At 38.2% G+C, this 21,433-nt stretch overlaps 1 protein-coding gene across 1 annotated transcript in view; it reads left to right on the forward strand.

The window, feature by feature from the left end:
* LOC135085439 (leishmanolysin-like peptidase) overlaps nucleotides 1-19,420 on the forward strand; it is a 96,653-nt gene extending 77,233 nt beyond the window's left edge. The window contains exons 8-17 of the mRNA XM_063980236.1: nucleotides 2,337-2,474; nucleotides 3,080-3,145; nucleotides 3,812-3,935; nucleotides 4,593-4,694; nucleotides 6,659-6,846; nucleotides 10,155-10,287; nucleotides 11,982-12,141; nucleotides 13,779-13,873; nucleotides 14,598-14,801; nucleotides 15,254-19,420. Of these exons, the coding sequence (XP_063836306.1) occupies nucleotides 2,337-2,474; nucleotides 3,080-3,145; nucleotides 3,812-3,935; nucleotides 4,593-4,694; nucleotides 6,659-6,846; nucleotides 10,155-10,287; nucleotides 11,982-12,141; nucleotides 13,779-13,873; nucleotides 14,598-14,801; nucleotides 15,254-15,400 (1,357 nt within the window). The 3' untranslated portion in view covers nucleotides 15,401-19,420. The remainder of the gene's footprint in view (nucleotides 1-2,336; nucleotides 2,475-3,079; nucleotides 3,146-3,811; nucleotides 3,936-4,592; nucleotides 4,695-6,658; nucleotides 6,847-10,154; nucleotides 10,288-11,981; nucleotides 12,142-13,778; nucleotides 13,874-14,597; nucleotides 14,802-15,253) is intronic.
* The last annotated feature ends 2,013 nt before the right edge of the window (nucleotides 19,421-21,433 follow it).

Consider the following 21,433-nt stretch of genomic DNA (forward strand, 5'->3'; position numbering starts at 1 on the left):
TCCTATACTGGTTTTAGTTTGATATCTTACTTAAATTAATCTATTCATACGTATAAAGAATAAAAGTTTAAAAAAAAGCAATACTTGTATTGACAAATAAATACATGTGACATGTGTAATAAAAACTCGTGAAGTTTTATAAATATTGGTAAGTATTTTGTGTTTGTTCATCTGCATTAAGCAGTGAACTAGTGCGAGGGTCAATTTATTGTGAAATTATATATGTATTATAGTTAAAATTTTCAAGCGCTCTTAAATAGAGTTGTTTTGGGGAAAAAAATATTTACTTATTAAATAAGTAATTATAGGTTAAACTATGTTTGCGATTATTTACCCAAAATTTGGGTTTTTCGTAAGTATAAGTTACATAAAATAGCTAACAGGAAAGTTTTTAGTCATTTTCAAAGCTGTTCTTGTACATAATTTTCGTAAAAATAGGAATTGTGAATCCATGTGAAGTAAAAAAATGGCGTAAAATTTTAGACAGCCTTAATACTTAAAAACAGGGCTTTTAAAGCCACAAGCTTGTCAAAAATCTTAAACAATATTTCATAAGGGCAATGTGTGGTGTATGTTTAGAAGAAAAGAAAGTTTGGATGTCTAAATGGTTGTATTTTTGTTACTCTTTCCCGCAAAAACTACTGAACGAATTTTGATGAAACTTTTTAGTATTATTTTTTAACCCAGAATAACGTATGTATAGGCTATAATTTATGACGATGTGACAAACTAAATTTAAATCTGATCTCATTACAGGTTGTACGCGAACAAAATGAAAATTCTGCTAATTTATCAAGAGATGAAAATGTTTTAGAAAGCGTTGAAAATACTGCAAACTTGCCTCGTAGTGAAAATGAAAATGCTAAGAATAAAATATAGGATGCGATTTTATTTATTAATATGTCATGACAATGTAGCTTTCCTTTCATTTACATTTTTATTGATGATAATATTGATCAAGTCTTTTCTCATCTCGTAATTTTATACCCATGAATATGAATAGCACTGTTTGATGTAATAGATATGTTTTTTATTTCAATTACATGGTAATTTTTTGGAAGAAAGTATTTATTTACCTTGCGGTTTAGTCGACAGTATAAATGTAATAAACTGTATAGCTAGAAAGAGCAAACTCAGTTACGCTTGAACTTTCCGAATCGGACTGGTGTTGTTGAAAATTATTATCAGATTGAGTGATTATTAAGTATACGGAACCCTCCACATTTAACGTCAACGCTTGACCAGATTCCGGTTTGTCTAAATCGGTTTGTTTATTTCGTTTGTTCGATTCTTCCTCGTTAATTATCTGGCTTGTGATGGCTAAATATTCTTTTAATACTTTTTTCTTAATTGCACCACTTCTTTTTCTGTATTTCCATGATTTACGATCCATGATTATGAACACTAACAGACCAGTCGCGAAACCCGTAAGCGTATTCTGTATAAGGATTTACAATTAGCCGTAGTACAGCCTTGATATTAATAACGCTCTTCGTTGTCTTACTTTTGTAGGCAAAAGCTGTTATAAAGTTTTGATCTAGAGTCTTATAAAACTGTACTTATTAAGGTTTTAAAATATTCCACTAAACAGATTATTATTTGTTAACAATCTTGACAATCTTTTATCAAGCTTAAAGTTTTAAAACGAACACGATCAATTCTCTTTTACATCTTCAGCCTTATTTTAATACACTATAAGACCACAACACTTGAGAAAAGTTAGTAGCTGTAAAAAATACAGCTTTAATCTGTAAATTTGATTTCCCTAAAACTTTTATAGGGTTCATAACTCGATATCATTTATGTAAAGACTGTAGTACAGCTAAAGGCCTTTATAAATCTAATAAATTCTGTAAACCAGCTAGAACACTACGCAAAATCAATTATAAAACCTTAATTGAACTATAGGCGGCAATTTGACTTATATCATCCCATTAACCTGCTAATGTGCTAGTTGGGATTCTTCTTTAATCTTATACTTATAATAAATCTGTAGAGAGGTCAATTCTGTACATGAAATATATTTTCAAAATAACTATCAGGGGGTGATTAGTGATCGATACTGATGCTAAAAATGCAAACAGTAAAATTTTTGTCTGTCTGTCTGTCTGTCTGTCTGTCTGTCTGTCTGTATGTTCCTTATAGAAACAAAAACTACTCAACGGATTTTAACGAAACTTGGTACAATTATTCTTCATTGGTTCTGTGATTGGTTCGTGTGTCACCCTGTACCCACGCGCACTGTGAGACCTCATAGTAATGTTTGTGAATAAAGGCGTTAGAGAGCCGTGCTCCTGCAGTAGAAACTAAATGACCTGATGATATATTTCTTCCAGGCCCGTGGCAGGTCACGCCAACTTCTGCCCAGGAGAACTGTCAACGAAGTACCGAGACTTGCCGTCTGTCATGGCGACTGTCAAGCACGAAATGCTTCACGCTCTCGGGTTCAGTTTGTCGCTGTTCGCCTTTTTCAGGTAAGTTTGTTTCGCCTGCATTTTAATCACTATTAACCAAATATAAATATCTCAAAGGTGACTGATTGACTGACTGACTGACATAGTGATCTATCAACGCACAGCCCAAACCACTGGATGGATCGGGCTGAAATTTGGCATGCAGGTAGATGTTATGACGTAGGCATCCGCTAAGAAAGGATTTTACGAAACTCCACCCCTAAGGGGGTAAACCGGGATCCACGTTTACGAAGTCGCGTTTGCCGCTAATCTTATAATAAGACTCCCTTCAGACTTAAAGACTTTTTGTAAGCCGATAGTTGGGTGGGGCTTTTAATCAGTATGAACATGTATGGAAGTGCGCACATTACACCGATTTGGTATCGGCCGATTCCTCATACAAATTAGAATCGGCCAACTTAAAGTCAAGTGGTCTGCGCCTAGGCTAAGAGTGATTAAAATTTTGTATTGTCTGATTACCTTTCTTTCGTTTCATAAAATCTTAACACACTTTTAACAAGTAACTTATTAGTAACTGCTGTTATTTTGTTTTGTGACTGTGTGAGTTATTATTTAGGAAATGATTCCCATATTCTTAAATTTAAAAACAATTTTGATTATTTCAGAGATGACGCTGGAGAGCCCCTGACTGAAAGGCGCCCCGACACAGGAAACCCTCCCTTAGATGAAGAGTGAGTGAAGTACAGTTTTCATTAGTTTAACAACAAACTCCTCCTATGTTCTTCTGATTAATGTCGAATTTTTTCAAGGCGATGGAGCGGGCTATGCTCGGAGTTTCCCTGCGTGATCGAATCAGAAATGAAGAGATCCGCAGGAGAACCAAAGTAACCGACATAGCTCGCAGAATTGCTAAAATCAAGTGGCAGGGGGCGGGGCACATAGCTCGTAGAGACGATGGCCGTTGGGGCAGGAAAGTTCTCGAGTGGCGACCACGGGCTGGAAGACGTAGCGTGGGCAGGCCTCCTACTAGGTGGACCGACGATCTGGTAAAGGTCGCGGGAAGAGCCTGGATGCGGGCAGCGCAGGACCGTTCATTGTGGAAAACCTTGGGGGAGGCCTTTGTCCAGCAGTGGACGTCATTTGGCTGAAACGACGATACGATTTTTCAAGTTTGTCCCCCGGAACAATTTTTAAACAGTTATTCAACAGTTTATGCGACCTGTCATTGGCCTTTGATCTCGCCGGCGATGGCGATCTGCACGCGTTGGTGTGGTTGAAACATTACATTTTCTATTGGCGTTGATTATAACTTAAATTATGATTATATTTTACAACTTTATGATGTTTTACGACTATATTTAAAGTCGTTGACTATACCTATATTTAAAATCCCACAGACTGCAAATCCACAAGTGGTCAGACCGCGTGGTGAAGAACGTGACCCGGAAAAACTGGATGATCAGGGGAGGGTACATGGAGAGGACCTTCTACATGATGGTCACTCCCAGGGTGGTTAAGGAGGTAAGGTGTATTTTAGGTAGAATGATTTGGTGTGGGGTGAATTGGAATGGAGGAGGGCGGAATGGAATGAAGTTGCGTGGAATGGAATGAAATGTAGTTATTTAAAGTTAGTTAGGTTGGACTTGGAATGGAATGAGGTGGGGTTGAATGGAATGGTATTACAAAATTCCACCCTGTGAATTAAAAGCTTTGTTAAGTTATTGTTAAGTTAAGCTACAAAAGGCTAATTAAATACCATGACAGTTTAACTTTCCCCCGGGACAAACTTGGCCTTCACTGGTTGGGTTATTGGCGGTCAAGCTGTAGATCCTGGCTACACAGGAGTTGCAGCGGTGGGACAGAGAGGTGGGAATAGTCCCGTAACTAAATACCATGTGGAATGGAATGGACTGTGATATTCTTTATTCACTGTTTCTAAACGATATCTTGCGAGTGACAATGATGAAATTTAGTAGGTTACATTTACAAAAATACCTATATAGATTTTGTTGCACCATCTTACTTTAACTTTAACAAACGTCAAAAGTCTGTTACACTCCATACAAAAACACCGGTTATCGTTATAGTTACAGTACTTACAGTAATAGTTAGGTGGTTCAACTCAGCCTTAGTATAATACATAGTTCCTATTAATATCTCTATTTATATTCTTTACAGGTCAGAGACCACTTCAACTGCTCCGAGTTGGAAGGGGCTGAATTGGAAGACCAGGGAGGTGATGGAACTGCCCTCACTCACTGGGAGAAACGAGTGTATGAAGTAAGAAAGAAACAATATTTATTCTTTCGTTTCAGCCAAATGACGTCCACTGCTGGACAAAGGCCTTCCCCAAGGATTTCCATAAACACCGGTTCTGCGCTGTCCTGCTGGCACTTCCTGCGACCTTCACCAGATCGTCGGTCCACCTAGTAAGGGCCTACCCACGTTACGTCTTCCTTCTACGACTATGTACTTACGCGTGAAAATCTTTTGAATATTTTTTCCGTGTTTGCTCCTATTGGTTGAAACTTGACGTTAGGCAGTGCTCCTGCAGTGAAGACTAAGGGCTATATTTCACCGGGACACAATGGCGGCGCAACCAGTGGCCGGCTACCAACAAAATGTATACAGCTCTATAGAGAGTTACTCACCTGGTGTCCGTTTGGTTGCGCAAAGCTGCATACATTTCGTTGGTAGCGGCGACTGGTTGCGCCGCCATGGTGTCCCGGTGAAATACCTAGCCCTAAAAGATGATGATGATGAATTAGAGCGTTTCTTAAACTTTTTGTCCACGGACCCCTTTGAAAATCAAGCACATTAATTATAAGGACCCCTTTAATAAAAAAAAGCAGCATTTTTAGATTATTTATGAGACTTTTGATGGCATTTATTTATGACTAGCTGACCCGGCGAACTCTGTTCCGCCATAAAGGCAATAAATAAGCCATCGCAATTTTTCCTTATTTGCTCACTGTTTAGACCTACCCTGGACTACGACAAACATTTTAAAACCAAAATCAGCTCAATCGGCCCAGCCGTTCTCGAGTTTTAATCAGATTAACGAACAGCAATTCATTTTTATTTATACAGTGTGTCCGGGCATGTAGTGATCAAACTTTAAGGGCGTAATCTATGGACAATTTTATCGGTGAAAATACTTTAAATTTGGGGCTTGACCCATTTCTCGCATATTTACAAGGATTTAAGTTTTTAATTTTAAGTTTTCACCTCTTCCTTCAAAAACAAGTGATAGCGTGGGTAACTTAACATTAATAAGCAAATATTTTATATCGTGCGATAGCCAATAAAATTATCTACTAGTAGAAGTAGAAAACAGACACAAGTTTCATACATTTTAAGGGAGTAAGAATGGATTTAATTAGAAATAAACATGATTTTTTTCACACCTTTTTCAGTTATTTCCCAACACAAGAAAAACCAGGTCGTTAAGGTATGTTTTATTTGCATTTTATTATTAGTATTTGAGCTATTCTACAAAACGAATGTAAATTTATTAGTCTACGTCTATTAGTTTCGACGTAATTGTTGAACAAAGATACCCCTTCCCAGCGGTTTCCATAGCGCACGCGACATGCGAAAATGCACTGCCTGAAAGAATCACACAACCTATTCCGATTACTATGGAAACCGCTGGGAATGGGTATCTCTGTTCAACAATTACGTCGAAACTAATAGACGTAGACTAATAAATTTACATTCATTTTGTAGAATAGCTCAAATACTAATAATACAATGCAAATAAAACATACCTTAACGACCTGGTTTTTCTTGTGTTGGGAAATAACTGAAAAAGATGTGAAAAAAATCATGTTTATTTCTAATTAAATCCATTCTTACTCCCTTAAAATGTATAAAACTTGTGTCTATTTTCTACTTCTACTAGTAGATAATTTTATTGGCTATCGCATGATATAAAATATTTGCTTATTAATGTTAAGTTACCCACGCTATCACTTGTTTTTGAAGGAAGAGGTGAAAACTTAAAATTAAAAACTTAAATCCTTGTAAATATGCGAGAAATGGGTCAAGCCCCAAATTTAAATTATTTTCACCGATAAAATTGTCCATAGATTACGCCCTTAAAGTTTGATCACTACATGCCCGGACACACTGTATAGATAGATTGTTTAAATGGTCCATAGATAATGCTGCGGACCTCCATACATATGCTCGCGGTCCCTCAGGTGTTCAGAATGTTTAAATAGTCGAATATTTTGTTCTAGAACGAAGCTATGACCGGCACGCACACCCAAAACTCGGTCTTCAGCAGGATAACCTTCGCTATGATGGAGGATACGGGCTGGTATCGCGCCGAGTACTCCCAAGCAGCGCCCCTGGACTGGGGCAAAGGCCTGGGCTGTCAGTTCGCTATGTCGTCTTGCAAGCAGTGGCTCAACACACAAAGGTTGAGGTACTTTCATATAGCTCCTTAGAACACTCTCTTATAGATGCATGCGGCCCTGGTACTTCGGAACGAACACCAAAAGTTCTTCATAGCATGTTCTGGCTTGTAGACTTCCTCTTGAAATCTCATGCGGTCCTGGTACTTTAGAATGGCAACCTTTCTTCATTAGAATGGAAAAAGTGGTAAGATGAGTGAGGAAAAAGTCTTCTCATAAGCTTTTTTCTAGTTTCTACAAAGCCCAACGCCTTAGAAAAGGTTCGAGTCTCTTAATAGCTTATGCTGCCCTGGTACTTACTTGGTGGCTTGCACGGATGAATCGCGGCTCCTTATTGGTCCTAGAACTTCCTCTTTGAATCTCATGCGGCCCTGGTACTTCGGAACGGGAATTCTTCTCCTTTCTAAAGAAAAAATGGAAAGATTCCGTCTAGAATCTCAATATGAGAAGGCTTTCTTCTAGCTAAGGTTCAACATCTCCTTCTAGCTTCTATAACTTTCAAACTATAGTCTGGTCCGTGAGCACGTAGAATTTTGTCCAATGACCCCAAGCTACCCATCCTTATCGCTCGCGCGTAATTATGTTGCTATCGCGCTCGCACACTCATTGCGGGTGCTAGTCGCACAGTCGCGACAGCAATATAATTACGCGCGAGCGATAAGGATGGGTAGCTTGAGGTCATTGGACAAAATTCTACGTGCTCACGGACCGGACTTTAGAAACTCATTGTTAACCTTCGCCATGATGGAGGATACGGGCTGGTACCGCGCCGAGTACTCCCAAGCGGCGCCCCTGGACTGGGGCAAAGGCCTGGGCTGCCAGTTCGCTATGTCGTCTTGCAAGCAGTGGCTCAATACACAAAGGTTGAGGTACTTTCATATAGCTGCTTAGAACACTCTCTTATAGATGCATGCGGCCCTGGTACTTCGGAACGAACACCAAAAGTTCTTCATAGCATGTTCTGGCTTGTAGACTTCCTCTTGAAATCGAATGCGGTCCTGGTACTTCAGAATGGCAATCTTTCTTCATTAGAATGGAAAAAGTGGTAAGATGAGTGAGGAAAAAGTCTTCTCATAAGCTTTTTTCTAGTTTCTACAAAGCCCAGCGCCTTTTCGAGCCTCTTAATAGTCTATGCTACCCTGGTACTTACTTGGTGGCTTCCACGGATGAATCGCGCCTCCTTATTGGTCCTAGAACTTCCTCTTTGAATCTCATGTGGCCCTGGTACTTTAGAATAGCAACTCTTCTCCTTTCTAAAGAAAAAATGGCAAGATTCTAGAATCTAGCAATATTAGAAGGCTTTCTTCTAGCTAAGGCACAACAGCTCCTTCTAGCTTCTTAACTTTCAAACTATAGTCTGGTCCGTGAGCACGTAGAATTTTGTCCAATGACCCCTAGCTACCCATCCTTATCGCTCGCGCGTAATTATTTTGCTATCGCGCTCGCACACTCATTGCGGGTGCCAGTCGGACAGTCGCGACAGCAATATAATTACGCGCGAGCGATAAGGATGGGTAGCTAGGGGTCACTGGACAAAATTCTACGTGTTCACGGACCGGACTTTAGAAACTCATGGGGCTATGGATACCCTTCGCCATGATGGAGGATACGGGCTGGTATCGTGCCGAGTACTCCCAAGCGGCGCCCCTGGACTGGGGCAGAGGCCTGGGCTGCCAGTTCGCTATGTCTTCTTGCAAGCAGTGGCTAAACACACAAAGGTTGAGGTACTTCCATCTTCTAGCTTGTAGAACCCCTTCAAGGAACAGCTCTTGGACTAAAACTTTCTCTGAGGAACTTATGCAGTCCTGGTAGTGGGAACGGCAGTTTTTTTTACTTCTATAGAAGATAGTGGTGTAAGTAAGATTCCTTTTAGAAACTACCTTCTAGTCTCCCTCTTAGAATGACATGCGGTCCTAGTACTTCAGTAAAGCAAAGTTTCTCTTCCAAGATGGTGGTAAGATCTTTCTAGAATCTAGCAACTATAGTTTCTTTTCCTAAGCTTCGATCAAACCACTTAGGCCCGGTTTTTTGATTCGTAGTTAAAATAACCAATAGTCAAATTTGACAGATGTCAAATGACAAGTGGTTAAATATCAGAAAAAATGTTTTTTGAACAATGGTTAGCTTAACTTTTAGTACATTTTTTAACTATTAGTTAACATTTTGTTAATATTTAACCATTAGTAGCAAAATTTAACAATTTGTTATTTTAACTATGAATCAAAAAACTGGGCCTTAAGAACGAAGGTTAACCTGGTATTTACTTGGTGGTTAAGGTACTTCCATAGATCCCTTCTAGCTTAGTAGACTACTTCTAAGAATCTCATGCGGCCCTGGTACTTCGGAACGGGAATTCTTCACTTTTCTAAAGAAGAAAATGTCAAGATTCCGTCTAGAATTTAGTCAGTGTTTTATTTAACTTTGACATTATAATAATATTTACCTTTTCTATTTCAAGCAATGACTTGGATATTGCTAAGTAAGTATTTTATACATATTATAAGATTTATAAGCCTTTTTAACACTTAAAATAATCTAACAAGACTTGACGAAAATCCATATGGGGCAACAAGTCTACCTACCTACCTAAACGAAAAAATATGTTATCTTCATTAAATAATTTTAACCTATATCTTAATAATTTACAAGCACAACTGATGGAATGGATTTAGTGTAAGTATACATGCTTAGGAGGTATTATAAATAAAAATATATCTATAGGATATAGTATTTTTTGTATTTTATACAGTCACTGACTTTGCAGAAAAGTAAAGCTCATAGTTTGCAGTTTCATTTTCTAAAAAAAAAATAAACAAATATTTAAAACCATGAAATTCATAATAGTCAAACGGTGAACTGGCCGACTCCAGATTCCAGGAACGCTGGTTCGAACTCCGCCGCAGAATTATTGTGGTGAACTCACTCATAACACAAGCATTTATTTAGTTTAGTACGAACTACGATGGGTTAACAAGACTTATTTAAAAAAAAACTAGCCGCCCGCGACTTCGTACGCGTGGATCCCGTTTTACCCCCTTATGGGTGGAGTTTCGTAAAATCCTTTCTTAGCGGATGCCTACGTCATAACATCTACCTGCATGCCAAATTTCAGCCCGATCCGTCCAGTGGTTTGGGCTGTGCGTTGATAGATCACTATGTCAGTCAGTCAGTCAATCAGTCAATCAGTCATTCAGTCAGTCAGTCACCTTTGAGTTATATATATTTAGATACAGGAACAGCAAGTAATATGTAGTTTCTGACGCAGATTCCGAAAACTGCAATAACTCGATTTTCATTTTGACATTTCAACAATTTTCAGACGAAAGAACCCGGCGCCATTTTGTGAGCGCATCAAAGGCAGCCCGCTGCGCACCGAATGTTCACCGCGACGGACCGCCGTGGTGCTTTGTAACCTCGTCAGACACGACACTATACTCCCTAGGGCTTATCAGGTGAGTGAATAGGCAAAAATCTAAAATCAAAAATATTTTATTCAATTTTGACCACTGGTGGCACTTCGTTCGTTCGTTTCAGCCGAAAGACGTCCACTACTGGACAAAGGCCTCCACCAAGGATTTCCACAAAGACCGGTCCTGCGCCGCTCGCATCCAGACACCTCCCGCGACCTTCACCAGATCGTCGGTCCACCTAGTGGGAGGCCTGCCCACGCTACGTCTTCCGGCTCGTGGTCGCCACTCAAGAACTTTCCTGCCCCAGCGGCCATCAGCTCTCCGAGCTATGTGCCCCGCCCACTGCCACTTTATTTTAGCGATTCTGCAGGCTATGTCAATCACGTCTTGTTCTCCTACGGATCTCCTCATTTCTGATTCGATCACGGTGGCACTTATGAACGTAAAATACAATAAAGAAAGAAAAAAAAGAGAAAGGCATTCATTGGGCAGGAATGTACCACCCTATAGCTAGACTGCATCTCACTTATAACTATAGTCTGGTCCGTGAGCTCGTAGAATTTTGTCCAATGACCCCAAGCTACCCATCCTTATCGCTCGCGCGTAATTATGTTGCTATCGCGCTCGCACACTCACTGCGGGTGCCAGTCGCACAGTCGCGACAGCAATATAATTACGCGCGAGCGATAAGGATGGGTAGCTAGGGGTCATTGGACAAAATTCTACGTGCTCACGGACCGGGCAGTTATAACCCGGTCGAGTTAACTGCGCACCTCGTTGGAATGCGAATCTCCCATTTCGCACACACCTCCCCGCGCTCGCCCCGTCCGCACCAGAGCGGCGATGTGACGTCACAGCTGCCAGGTGCGCAGTTAACTCGACCTGGTTGTAATATCAGGTGCGGTTGCGATGAAACCTTCGTTGTTCTTCATTAAAAAAAAGTATGCGAAACAAATCTAAATTATTTTTTATTTCATTTTGAGCAAAAGCAACCTTCAAGGATATCCACAACGACCTAAATCTAAAACGGTCTTGTTGTTATTGTAGATTAAATAATCCATCCCATTCCATTTCATTCATCCATTCCATTTATTCCATTCCGACATTAAAGTGACATTATGTATGACGAATTGTACATCGCCCCTAGGAAACTTTCAAGAACTAAAATCTTCATACAGGGTGTCCTAGAATGGGTGATTCAAACTGATAGGGGGAGGTAGCTCTACTAATGTACGATCCCCAAAAAATATGAAAAAAATAAAGCGCATAAGGACATAATTTTTTTTTTAAAAGTGATAATAAATCAGTTTTGCCTAAGTATCTGGCTATAATTGCTGCGTTTGGAGTTTATTTGTACTTTTTTCTTACTAATATTAATTGTACATGATCGCTTTGTTTATCTGTAAACAAACTTTTGAAAATAATGACTAGATTTCAATTTTGAGCACTTTATTAAAAAAAAATTCCGAACTCAAAATTTTTTTTTCATATTTTTTAAGGATAGTACCTACATTAGTATAGCTACCTACCTCCCCTAGCAATTTGATTCACCCATTCTGGGACACCCTGTATATTTTTTTAACGCGCTTGCTAGTGAGCGCGTTTGATGTAAACTCACACTCAGCCCATTGATGCTGGTATTCTGTAGCCCTCTGATATTGTGTTATACAGTGTTTGATTGAATCTAATAAAATATTTTTCTTTCTTTTCATACATCTATTGATTATTTCTTCCAGCACTTCGACATCCTTCCCAACATTGCCCCAGGCGAGGAAGCCCATTACGGAGGCTCGGTCACTCTCGCCGACTACTGTCCATACCTCCAGGAGTTCACATGGAAACACAAGAGCGTGGTGGTCAGAGGCAGTCGGTGTTCGTTCGAGGAGAACACTCCAAGTAAGAACTTAGAAAAATATCCTAAAAACTAATGGGGTGATCGGGACCCCAAAGCTGAATCGAGTCACCTGAAATAGCAAGCGTAGCAACTAAATGGGGTTCACGAGACCCCAAAACTGAAACAAATCACCTGAAATAGCAAGGGTAGCAACTAAATGGGGTTCACGAGACCCCAAAACTGAAACAAATCACCTGAAATAGCAAGAGTAGCAATTAAATGGGATCCACGGGACCCCAAAGCTGAATCAAGTTGCCTGAATGTATAGCCATTAGCCCGTGGTATTGCCACGGCCTATAGAATCGTGTGAGTTCCACGGGACCCTAGAATGTAATCGTGTCGTCGTCCGTACCTCCAGGAGTTCACGTGGAAACACAAGAGCGTGGTGGTCAGAGGCAGCCGGTGTTCCTTTGAGGAGAACACTCCAAGTAAGAACTTAGAAAATAGCCTAAAAACTAATGGGGTGATCGGGACCCCAAAGCTGAATCGAGTCACCTGAAATTTTAATAGCAAGCGTAGCAACTAAATGGGGTTCACGAGACCCCAAAACTGAAACAAATCACCTGAAATAGCAAGGGTAGCCACTAAATGGGGTTCACGAGACCCCAAAACTGAAACAAATCACCTGAAATAGCAAAAGTAACAATTAAATGGGGTCCACAAATCCACGGGACCCCAAAGCTGAATCCAGTTGCCTGAATGTATAGCCCGTGGTATTGCCACGGCCTATAGAATTGTATGAGTTCCACGGGACCCCAGAATGTAATCGTGTCGCCGATTGACTAAGGCTGAGTTGCACCACCTATCTAACCGTAACTATAACGATAACGTGTGTGTTTTGTATGGAGTTTGACAGATTTTTGACGTTTATTAAAGTCAAAGCAAGATGGTGCAACCCAGCCTAATTGTACTATAGGTCTAGAACTTATCTCAGTGCCTGATGTGTGAGAGCGGCACCAAAGGGTGTTTTTGGGACGTCAAACGTCAGCGATTTGTATGCTATGTCACGTCATAATATGTCAATGTCACCCCTCCCGTGCCGCTCCCATACATCAAGTACTGACTGACATTGGGGTCGACGGGACCCCAAAGCTGAATCAAGTCGCCTGTATAGCCTGTGCTAATAGAAAATGTTTTTTTTTCTAACAAATATAAAGCTAAATTATACTTTAGGTCTAAAACCCGGTCTGTGAGCACGTAGAATTTTGTCCAATGACCCCAAGCTACCCATCCTTATCGCTCGAGCGTAATTATGTTGCTGTCGCGACTGTGCGACGGGCGGCTGCAGTGAGTGTGCGAGCGCGAGGATGGGTAGCTTGGGGTCATTGGACAAAATTCTATGTGCTCGCAGACCAGGACTATAGCACTTAATCAGTGCTTGAGGTATGGGAGCGGCATAGGAGGTGGGTTTTGGGACCTCAAACGTCAGCGAGACTTCAAATGTGCTTCAGATTTGTATGGTCTGTCACGTCATAATATTTCAATATCCGCTCCCATATCTCAGGCACTAACTGAGTTAAGCGCTCGACCTATAATATTTTTTGTAACTACGTCACGTTTTTTATGAAATTTTGAAAGAAAGAAAGAAAGAAAAATATTTATTTGGTACTAAATGATACACATTGACATTTTGTTACAGAGACTGATGTAAACTTCGCTTTAGAGAACTACGGCCAGCATTCAAAATGCTTTGACCACAGTGACAGGGTGTGGGAGCAGAAGTCGTGCCGTCAGGTAAAATTTAACAAACATTGGGTCTGGGTGATACTATGTATAATATGTATGTATTAAAAAAATATATATAAGTAGTATATCCGTTAAGCTAGCACCCATAACACAAGCATTAAGTTGCTTACTTTGGGGCTAGCTGGCGCTGTGTGAAATTGTCCAAAGATTTATTATTTATTATTATTAGCACGTATTTTACATTATATTTTGATATTGATCATGATTTTGTAAAAAGTATGCTGATATTATTGTAAATGTTACAATCAAAACTCATAATCAGACTGCAAAAATAAGTAGAAAGTGGTTTTGACCGCTAAAATAAATAAGTAATTAATATAGCATTGAATTATTATTTGCATTTGACGATTATTAACGCAATTTTTCTATTCATAAAATTAATAAATGACAGTTCCAATTAATTAATAATTAAATTGTGATATAAAATCACAAGAGGGCCAACAATGGAGGTACAAAAAACGGGCAAACAGTGGGGTTCAAAAGTACCCCACTCACTTCACTCAGAATAAATATTTTCTGTTTCAATTTCCCAAACCCAGAGTTGTCCAGCTTAAAAACACAGTTTTGGGTAATACCTGGTATGGGGTTCAAAAGCACCCCACGCAAATAAACAAACATTTTCTGCCCATTTCATACCCAGTTTAAAACACATCACGTTCAAGCACTGTGGGGTGCAATACACCCCAATATTGAACTGAAAAGTTCGTTTCAGATCCGCGAATGGCAGCACTGGGGTTCGGGCTGCTACAAATACAAATGTGACCACGGCCGCATTCACATTGTGGTTGGAAACTACACGTATACATGTTACCACGCGGGGCAAGTGTTGCAGATTCGAATCATCAAGAGGGGGTGGCTTCATAAAGGGGGTGTGGTGTGCCCCCCTTGTAGGGAGCTTTGTGGGGCTGAATTTGCTGTGAGTATACTAAAGATTTGTTTGTAAAAGTATCGCAATATTTTTTTTGTAACTTTTATTCTTATCTTTACCCTTTACTTTTATCTTTTATCCTTTACTTTTATTGTTTACCCTTTATTTTTTTACTCGTTATTTTTATCCTTTACCATTTACTTTTACCTTTTACCCTTTACTTATAACTTTTACCCTTTACTTTTTTCTTATACCTTTATTTTTACGCTTTAATATCATAGGTACTTTTGCACTTTACCCATTACCTATCTATACCATCAGTTGACACGATAATTTAATGACACAACGGTGTCGGTATTAAATTGTTGCTGTATTTTTAGATAATCATTTTTCCTCTCTCTTTCTCTCTCTCTCTTTCTCTCTCTCTCTCTCTCTCTCTCTCTCTGTGTTAACAGCTTATTAACTATTAAACTAAAAAAAACTCCTTTCATTTCTTACAGTCACGCAAAGAATACTGCAAAGGGGGCGAAGAACCCCCTCCCCCGAACTTATATCCCAACGACATTCTAACGTGTGGTGGCGCCTCCGTCGCACCTGTCGCCATCTTGTGTGTGGCGGCCATTTTGTTCAACCTACTCCGACCTTGAACGTTACGCTCAATATTGTGTGTGTATGAAGCGAGTATGCCAAAAATATTGTTACCTTTTATTGTAGGTAAAATTACCCTAAACGACTTTAAAGTAGACCTGGTAAGTTTTTTTTTAATTTATGATTACAGTTTTATTTCACAAAATATATTTATGTATTTATAATGACGAGAGACTAAAAATAGGCATGATGACACTACACTCACTGTTTTTTAAAGATAGCTATAAAACGATATTAAAGACTAATTATTTGAGTCAACTGTCAAAATTGATCTAAATTTTTTGCACACAAATAAATAAATAAATAGTTTATTTATGAAAATAAGACAGTTATAAGAAATTTTGTGTTTTGTTAAAGCCTCAATATAATTTAAAAGTGTCATCATGTCTGCAGCCCATAAAAGTAACAGACAGACACCATAATTCGTTGTTATATAGTAATTTAAAGTCTAATGACTATAAATTGGCAGTTCTTTGTTTGATAGCAAGCCTCTTTTCCATTCACTACAAGTTACAACTCGATTGAGCTAACTGCGTACCTCGCTGGAATGCGACTCTCCCTAACACCAGAGTAAATACAAATGAGTAGGTCATCTTCATAGAAACGTGGATAGCGGGGTGTTGCGCCGAATTTTGTCAGTGTGTGCGTGCGCGCCGCATACGTATTGGCGCGCTCACATACAAACCGCGCTCGGTGCGTTTCTATGAAGATGACCTACTCATTTGTATTTACTCTGCTAACACTCACCCGCGTTTGCCCCGTCCGTACTAGAGCGTCGATGTGACGTCACGGCAGCCAGGTGCGCAGTTAACTTAACCAGGTTGTACGGAGAGGATAAGAGACGTTTATTATATGATTGACGTAGTACCCGACGATGCCACTTAGCTGTGATCCATACCACTTTGGAGTACTTAAATTGATGAATCTTTAGTTATTAGAGACTTCTAAGGATCACTAGACAAGCTGTTAATAAGAATGTCATAGTCCCAGTTACTTAAAATAACTTAAAAAATGCGCACGTAATAATTTATCAGTCTAGGTAGCACAACGAAAGTTGAGGCGAACACGTACTTACACTGATGTAATATTTGAATACAGTACCTCTAGCATGAAGAACTTTCGTCTTCGAATCCTTTGCGTATTCGATAAAATTCGATACTCAATCTACGAATTAAACGATAACGTGACAATTTTGATTCTCAAAATAAGTTTCGTGCAACTACATCTCATACTAAGTTCACTTTACGACACGTTCACAAAGGCGCTGTTGTAGTTTTCTTACTAAATCTTTTGATGGCGATTCGAGTACGCAAACGATTTGAACTCGAAAGTTTTTCGTGCTAGCCGTAAACACAAAAAACACATTACACATTATCGAATAGGTATTCTAGCTACCTCGCTCTTGATAAATGTCTTCAAGCGAGACAGAAAGCACTTGTCAGTCCGACTACGCAAGACATCAGCGCGGCGAGTGTATACAGACAGATAAATAGTTCTTGCAACTCACGAAGGCGAGTGAGCTTTACTTGTGTGTACGTGTACATGCACATAACGATAGTGTAATTAATGTCTATCAAAACTTTTGAAAACGAACAGTAGCGAGCCACCACACATGTAAAGCTCACTCGCCTTCGTGAATTGCAACAATAATCTTTGCATGTGTTGATCGCCTCACCTCTCGCTGCGAGACTCGAAGTCGACTAAATGAGTTGTTAAGTCTTATCAACAATTTAATTAACAATGTACACTGTACAGCCTGTCTAGTAATACGTAAAAGTCTTTGGTTATTTTACTTTTAAACTATTTTGGCGTTAAGCGAACGCCTGGACCAATGCTTAAATATTTAATAGTCACTTTTTATTCTAGTTGTATTAGTTTTAACTTAATTCTTTTTGGTGTAGCAATGAGTTAAGATAATGTTAACTATCGTGTGTCATAACCAACCCCTAGACAAGTTGCAAAACGTGACAGTGGTAATCGAAATCGTTCCGGCGTTTTTTTGTACAGTTACTAGACGCTTCTGAAGCGATAACGAAATTAAAACTATCACGAATGGTTCTTTGTCTAGAAAAGCTGACACCAGACATTACGAATCATTTTAGATGTCAAGCAAGGATCGAAAACTAATCTCAGAACTATGGTGGTGAATTTGAGACTTTTGCGGCCGTAGGTATTCACAAATGATGCTTGCTTAAGTGAAGCAGCAAATCAAACGCACAGCGTTGAATAGTGCTCTGTGATTGGTTCGTGTGTCACCCTGTGCGTCCACGCTCACTGTGAGACCTCATAGTAATGTTTGTGAATACGGGCGTTGAATTCATTATGGAAATCAGATCTGCTTATTTAAGTATTGCTACACCAAAAAACTAGTAATTTAAGTACTTACATTTCTCACTTAAACATTCTTATTGCCATAACTTAACTTATTTTATGTGTGGTTAGACTTATAAATATAGAGGTTCCCTGCGTTATATCGAAAGTAGTTACATCGAATGTCATAACATCGAAAACGCTATATCGAACAGTCATTATAATGGTACGAAACATCGAATGTCGCGACATCGAATTGGTCATAATATGGATAGGTTATGTCAATGAAAGGTTATTAAATCGCTGGTACACAGTCGTAGTCGCAGGCCTATGCCTGGACGTTTTCCACGTCATGCACTATTGATCTATTATTTACAAAATTTCGATGTTAAGATATTCGATGTTTTAACCATTCGATTTTGCGACGAGATTCAATGTATCATACCATCGATATAATGACCGTTCGATGTAACGTTTTCGATATTACGAGATTCGATGTAACGACTTTCAATATAACGTGGGGAAATATAGAGTTTAAATCTTATAACGTCCTAAAAAATTATTTCCAAATTAGATGGCTAGCAGTTTTGACCGTACCTTAGGTTTAGAAATGAAGAGAAAGGAATAAAAATATTTTATTTTGTACCAAAATAACTGTTAAAGAGAAAAAAAAAATAGATAGCCACTAAAAACTTGTTTCCACAGAGCCATCCTGTTTATAGCAGGAACTGGTTTTTGCAGTATCCCGTTTATTAGTACTTAAATATGTGTTTTAATATTAACGTTCACACGAATATCCACTATAGTGGAAGAGGCTCATAGTCCAGCAGTGATTGTAAAGGGCTGTTGATGATGCTGAATATCCTGTATGCAGTTTCCCGCAAAAAAAAAAGATATCAAAACTGTACTTTACTAAACGGGATGCCCCCGTGGGAACAAACCCTAATTGTTCTGTAAATCAACTTAATATATTGTAAAAGTGTTCGTATTGTAAAGGAGAATATTAAATTTGTAAATAATAGCGTGTAAGTTTTAATTTTATGGTGCTTTAATCGCTTTAATTTGGTTTCGTTTAAAATTTTTATTCAATTGATATTTATTTTCTTTATATTTCTTTTTGTAAATAATATTGTTTAAATTCTAATATCACGTACCTAATTATCTTTTGGCAGTTACAACGTTTTTAGATTCACTTATTTTCAAAGGAGCTTTTTCTCTATTTTAAAGTTGCTAAATTTTACTTACGTTGTTTTAGAACTGAAGCGACTATGTTTTTGTCCTAGCTATTATTTTAAAATATTGTTTTTGTAGAGATTTATTGAAATTATTTTGAAACAGATCAAGTTTCGTTTTTGTGGGCCCCAGTAAAAGTTTTTATATTTGGGGTCTAAAAAACCCCATACGGTAAAGGTGAAATTAAAATTACATTTTATTTTTAATTTATTTTTCGTGAACTCTGTGTATTGTATTTGTGAAAGAAAGTTAAAAACTGTAAAATATTCCAAATAGGTTGAGTTTTGAGTTGCACCATCTTATTTTAACCGTAACTATAACCCTAACCGGAGTTTTTGTATGGAGTTTGACAGACTTTTGACGTTTGTTACAGCTAACGTAAAATGGTGCAACTCGGCCCAAGTGTCTGAACGAATATTACGTATTGTATGTACTGATTTGTATGTAATAAAGGATAATATTTTTTAGCAATTGAATCTGTTATTTTTTATTGGGAAAAAGGGATTATTTTCCTTTTTTGAAAGCTCACAGACAATAAATTAAATCAGTTTTTTTTTCACTTTTATGTATTTACAGCAGATTTTTCTTCTCGCTCACAATCCCATAATAAATTTTCATAGTTGGTACGGTACCTACATAGCTTGTAATTTTTTTGTGAACTAACGGGACGGGGACTATTCCCACCTTTCGTTCCCACCGCTGCAACTCCTGTTTAGCCAGGATCTACAGCTTGACCGCCAATAACCCAACCAGTGAAGGCCAAGTTTGTCCCAAGAAAAAGTTAAACTGTCATTGGATCCGCAACGAGATTAATCAGAAGAACATAGAAGGAGTTCCGCTCCGCTTTGCACTGATGGGGAGAAGTCGAAGTTAACTTCGAGTTAAGGTTCGACTTTCCTTCAGTGCCTCTAATTTGTATATTTTAAAGACTGTAAACCCTTTAAAAGAGGAGGCTGACTATGACTGAGTTTCTTGCGCTGCTTCTCAGCACTGGCCCATTTATTGTCCCAAAGCAGCGATAGGGTGGGTTAATACTGGGACGTGTAAAAGTGCTTTTTAAAATAAATGAGTTTTATGAGGTTTTTTTATGCAAACCGGATGACAGGTGACAAAACAAAGGTTATGTTTATGAAAAGATACCTAAGGTAAGTGCCCCCTACTTCGGTATATTAAGGCTCTTACGACTTTAACATTTTATTTAAAAATAACCAAGCATGATATCAGTATGAAAGCTTTTGTATGCTAAACTTTGGTTTTTTGACAGTAAGTTAATACATAATTTATAGTTATATAGTTTGAACTTTTTTTTATATTAATTGTTCTGCGGACCTCTTGTTTGGATCCTGTTTCGTGACAAAATTTTGCTCTGTTTCTAAGTTCGTGAACTCATGTCCCCTATTTCGGGATAAGGTTTTATGCATCCAGTTAGGATATTTTAATAATGATTAAGGGTTTAATAAATTTAAAAACTATAATAAAAATTTAGAATAAAATAATTATGTGAAATTGACGATATTACTTACCTGAAATATAAGAAATAATGTGAGTCTAGTATAATGGATAGGAAACTTAACATCCCCCCCTTCGTACCCATAAAATTTTGATCTGTTATTTCTAGCGATATGTGAAAATATTTAAATGTATAACCATTACAAATGTGGGGGGTACTTAACTACTTACCCCCCCCCCCCCTTCGTAGCCATAAAATTTTTATTTGTTATTTGTAACCCCCCCTTCTCCCCATAATCCCACCCCTGGAGCTGTTTCAAGTGAGGGTAGCCCCCCCCCCCCTGAAAATAGCCCCAGATACACCAATAACTCATAATAATTAGTAAGTAATTAATTAATTTCTTAGTTAAACTCTGATTTTTAATTCGACGGAATTTTGACATTTCAGAAGTGTTGTCAACATTGAAACATTCCCACTAAGAATGGAGAGCATTTTCATAAATTAAAAAATAATCCTTTCTTGAATTAAAGGTTTCACTTGAAAAACTAAGGCTTAAAAATGTACCGATGATTTCAAAATGGTTATTTGAATTTTTATTAACATACTTTTGAAGTTACAAAAAAAATTGGGAAATTATTTTTCTATTACTGGACTCCCTGGCCAATAATCCATGGGTTACAAACCTTTTTTATGAAAATCGTTTTGTTAATAAAATCTTAGCTTCATAAAATAATCAATTTAACAAGATGCCAATTTTATAATCCAAGTTGATTATGATGACGATAATGATGATTGATGATCAATACATATTTTCGTTCATGATAATATGTTGTTTTACCGTGTTAAAAACACGTTTTTTTCTATTTAATCTTTAAAATGTACACAATAATTAGGGTACATTAAATTCACAAAACAAACAATAGTTCATTCTTGTAAGTTGTACTTGATGAAATTTCATTTCATATTATTTATTAATAATTCAAAGCAAAAAAGGCTTATTACATCTGAATTGTCAAAAAATGACAGCTGTCAGAATTCC

Source organism: Ostrinia nubilalis, chromosome 28, assembly GCF_963855985.1.
Source record: "Ostrinia nubilalis chromosome 28, ilOstNubi1.1, whole genome shotgun sequence".
NCBI lineage: Eukaryota > Metazoa > Arthropoda > Insecta > Lepidoptera > Crambidae > Ostrinia > Ostrinia nubilalis.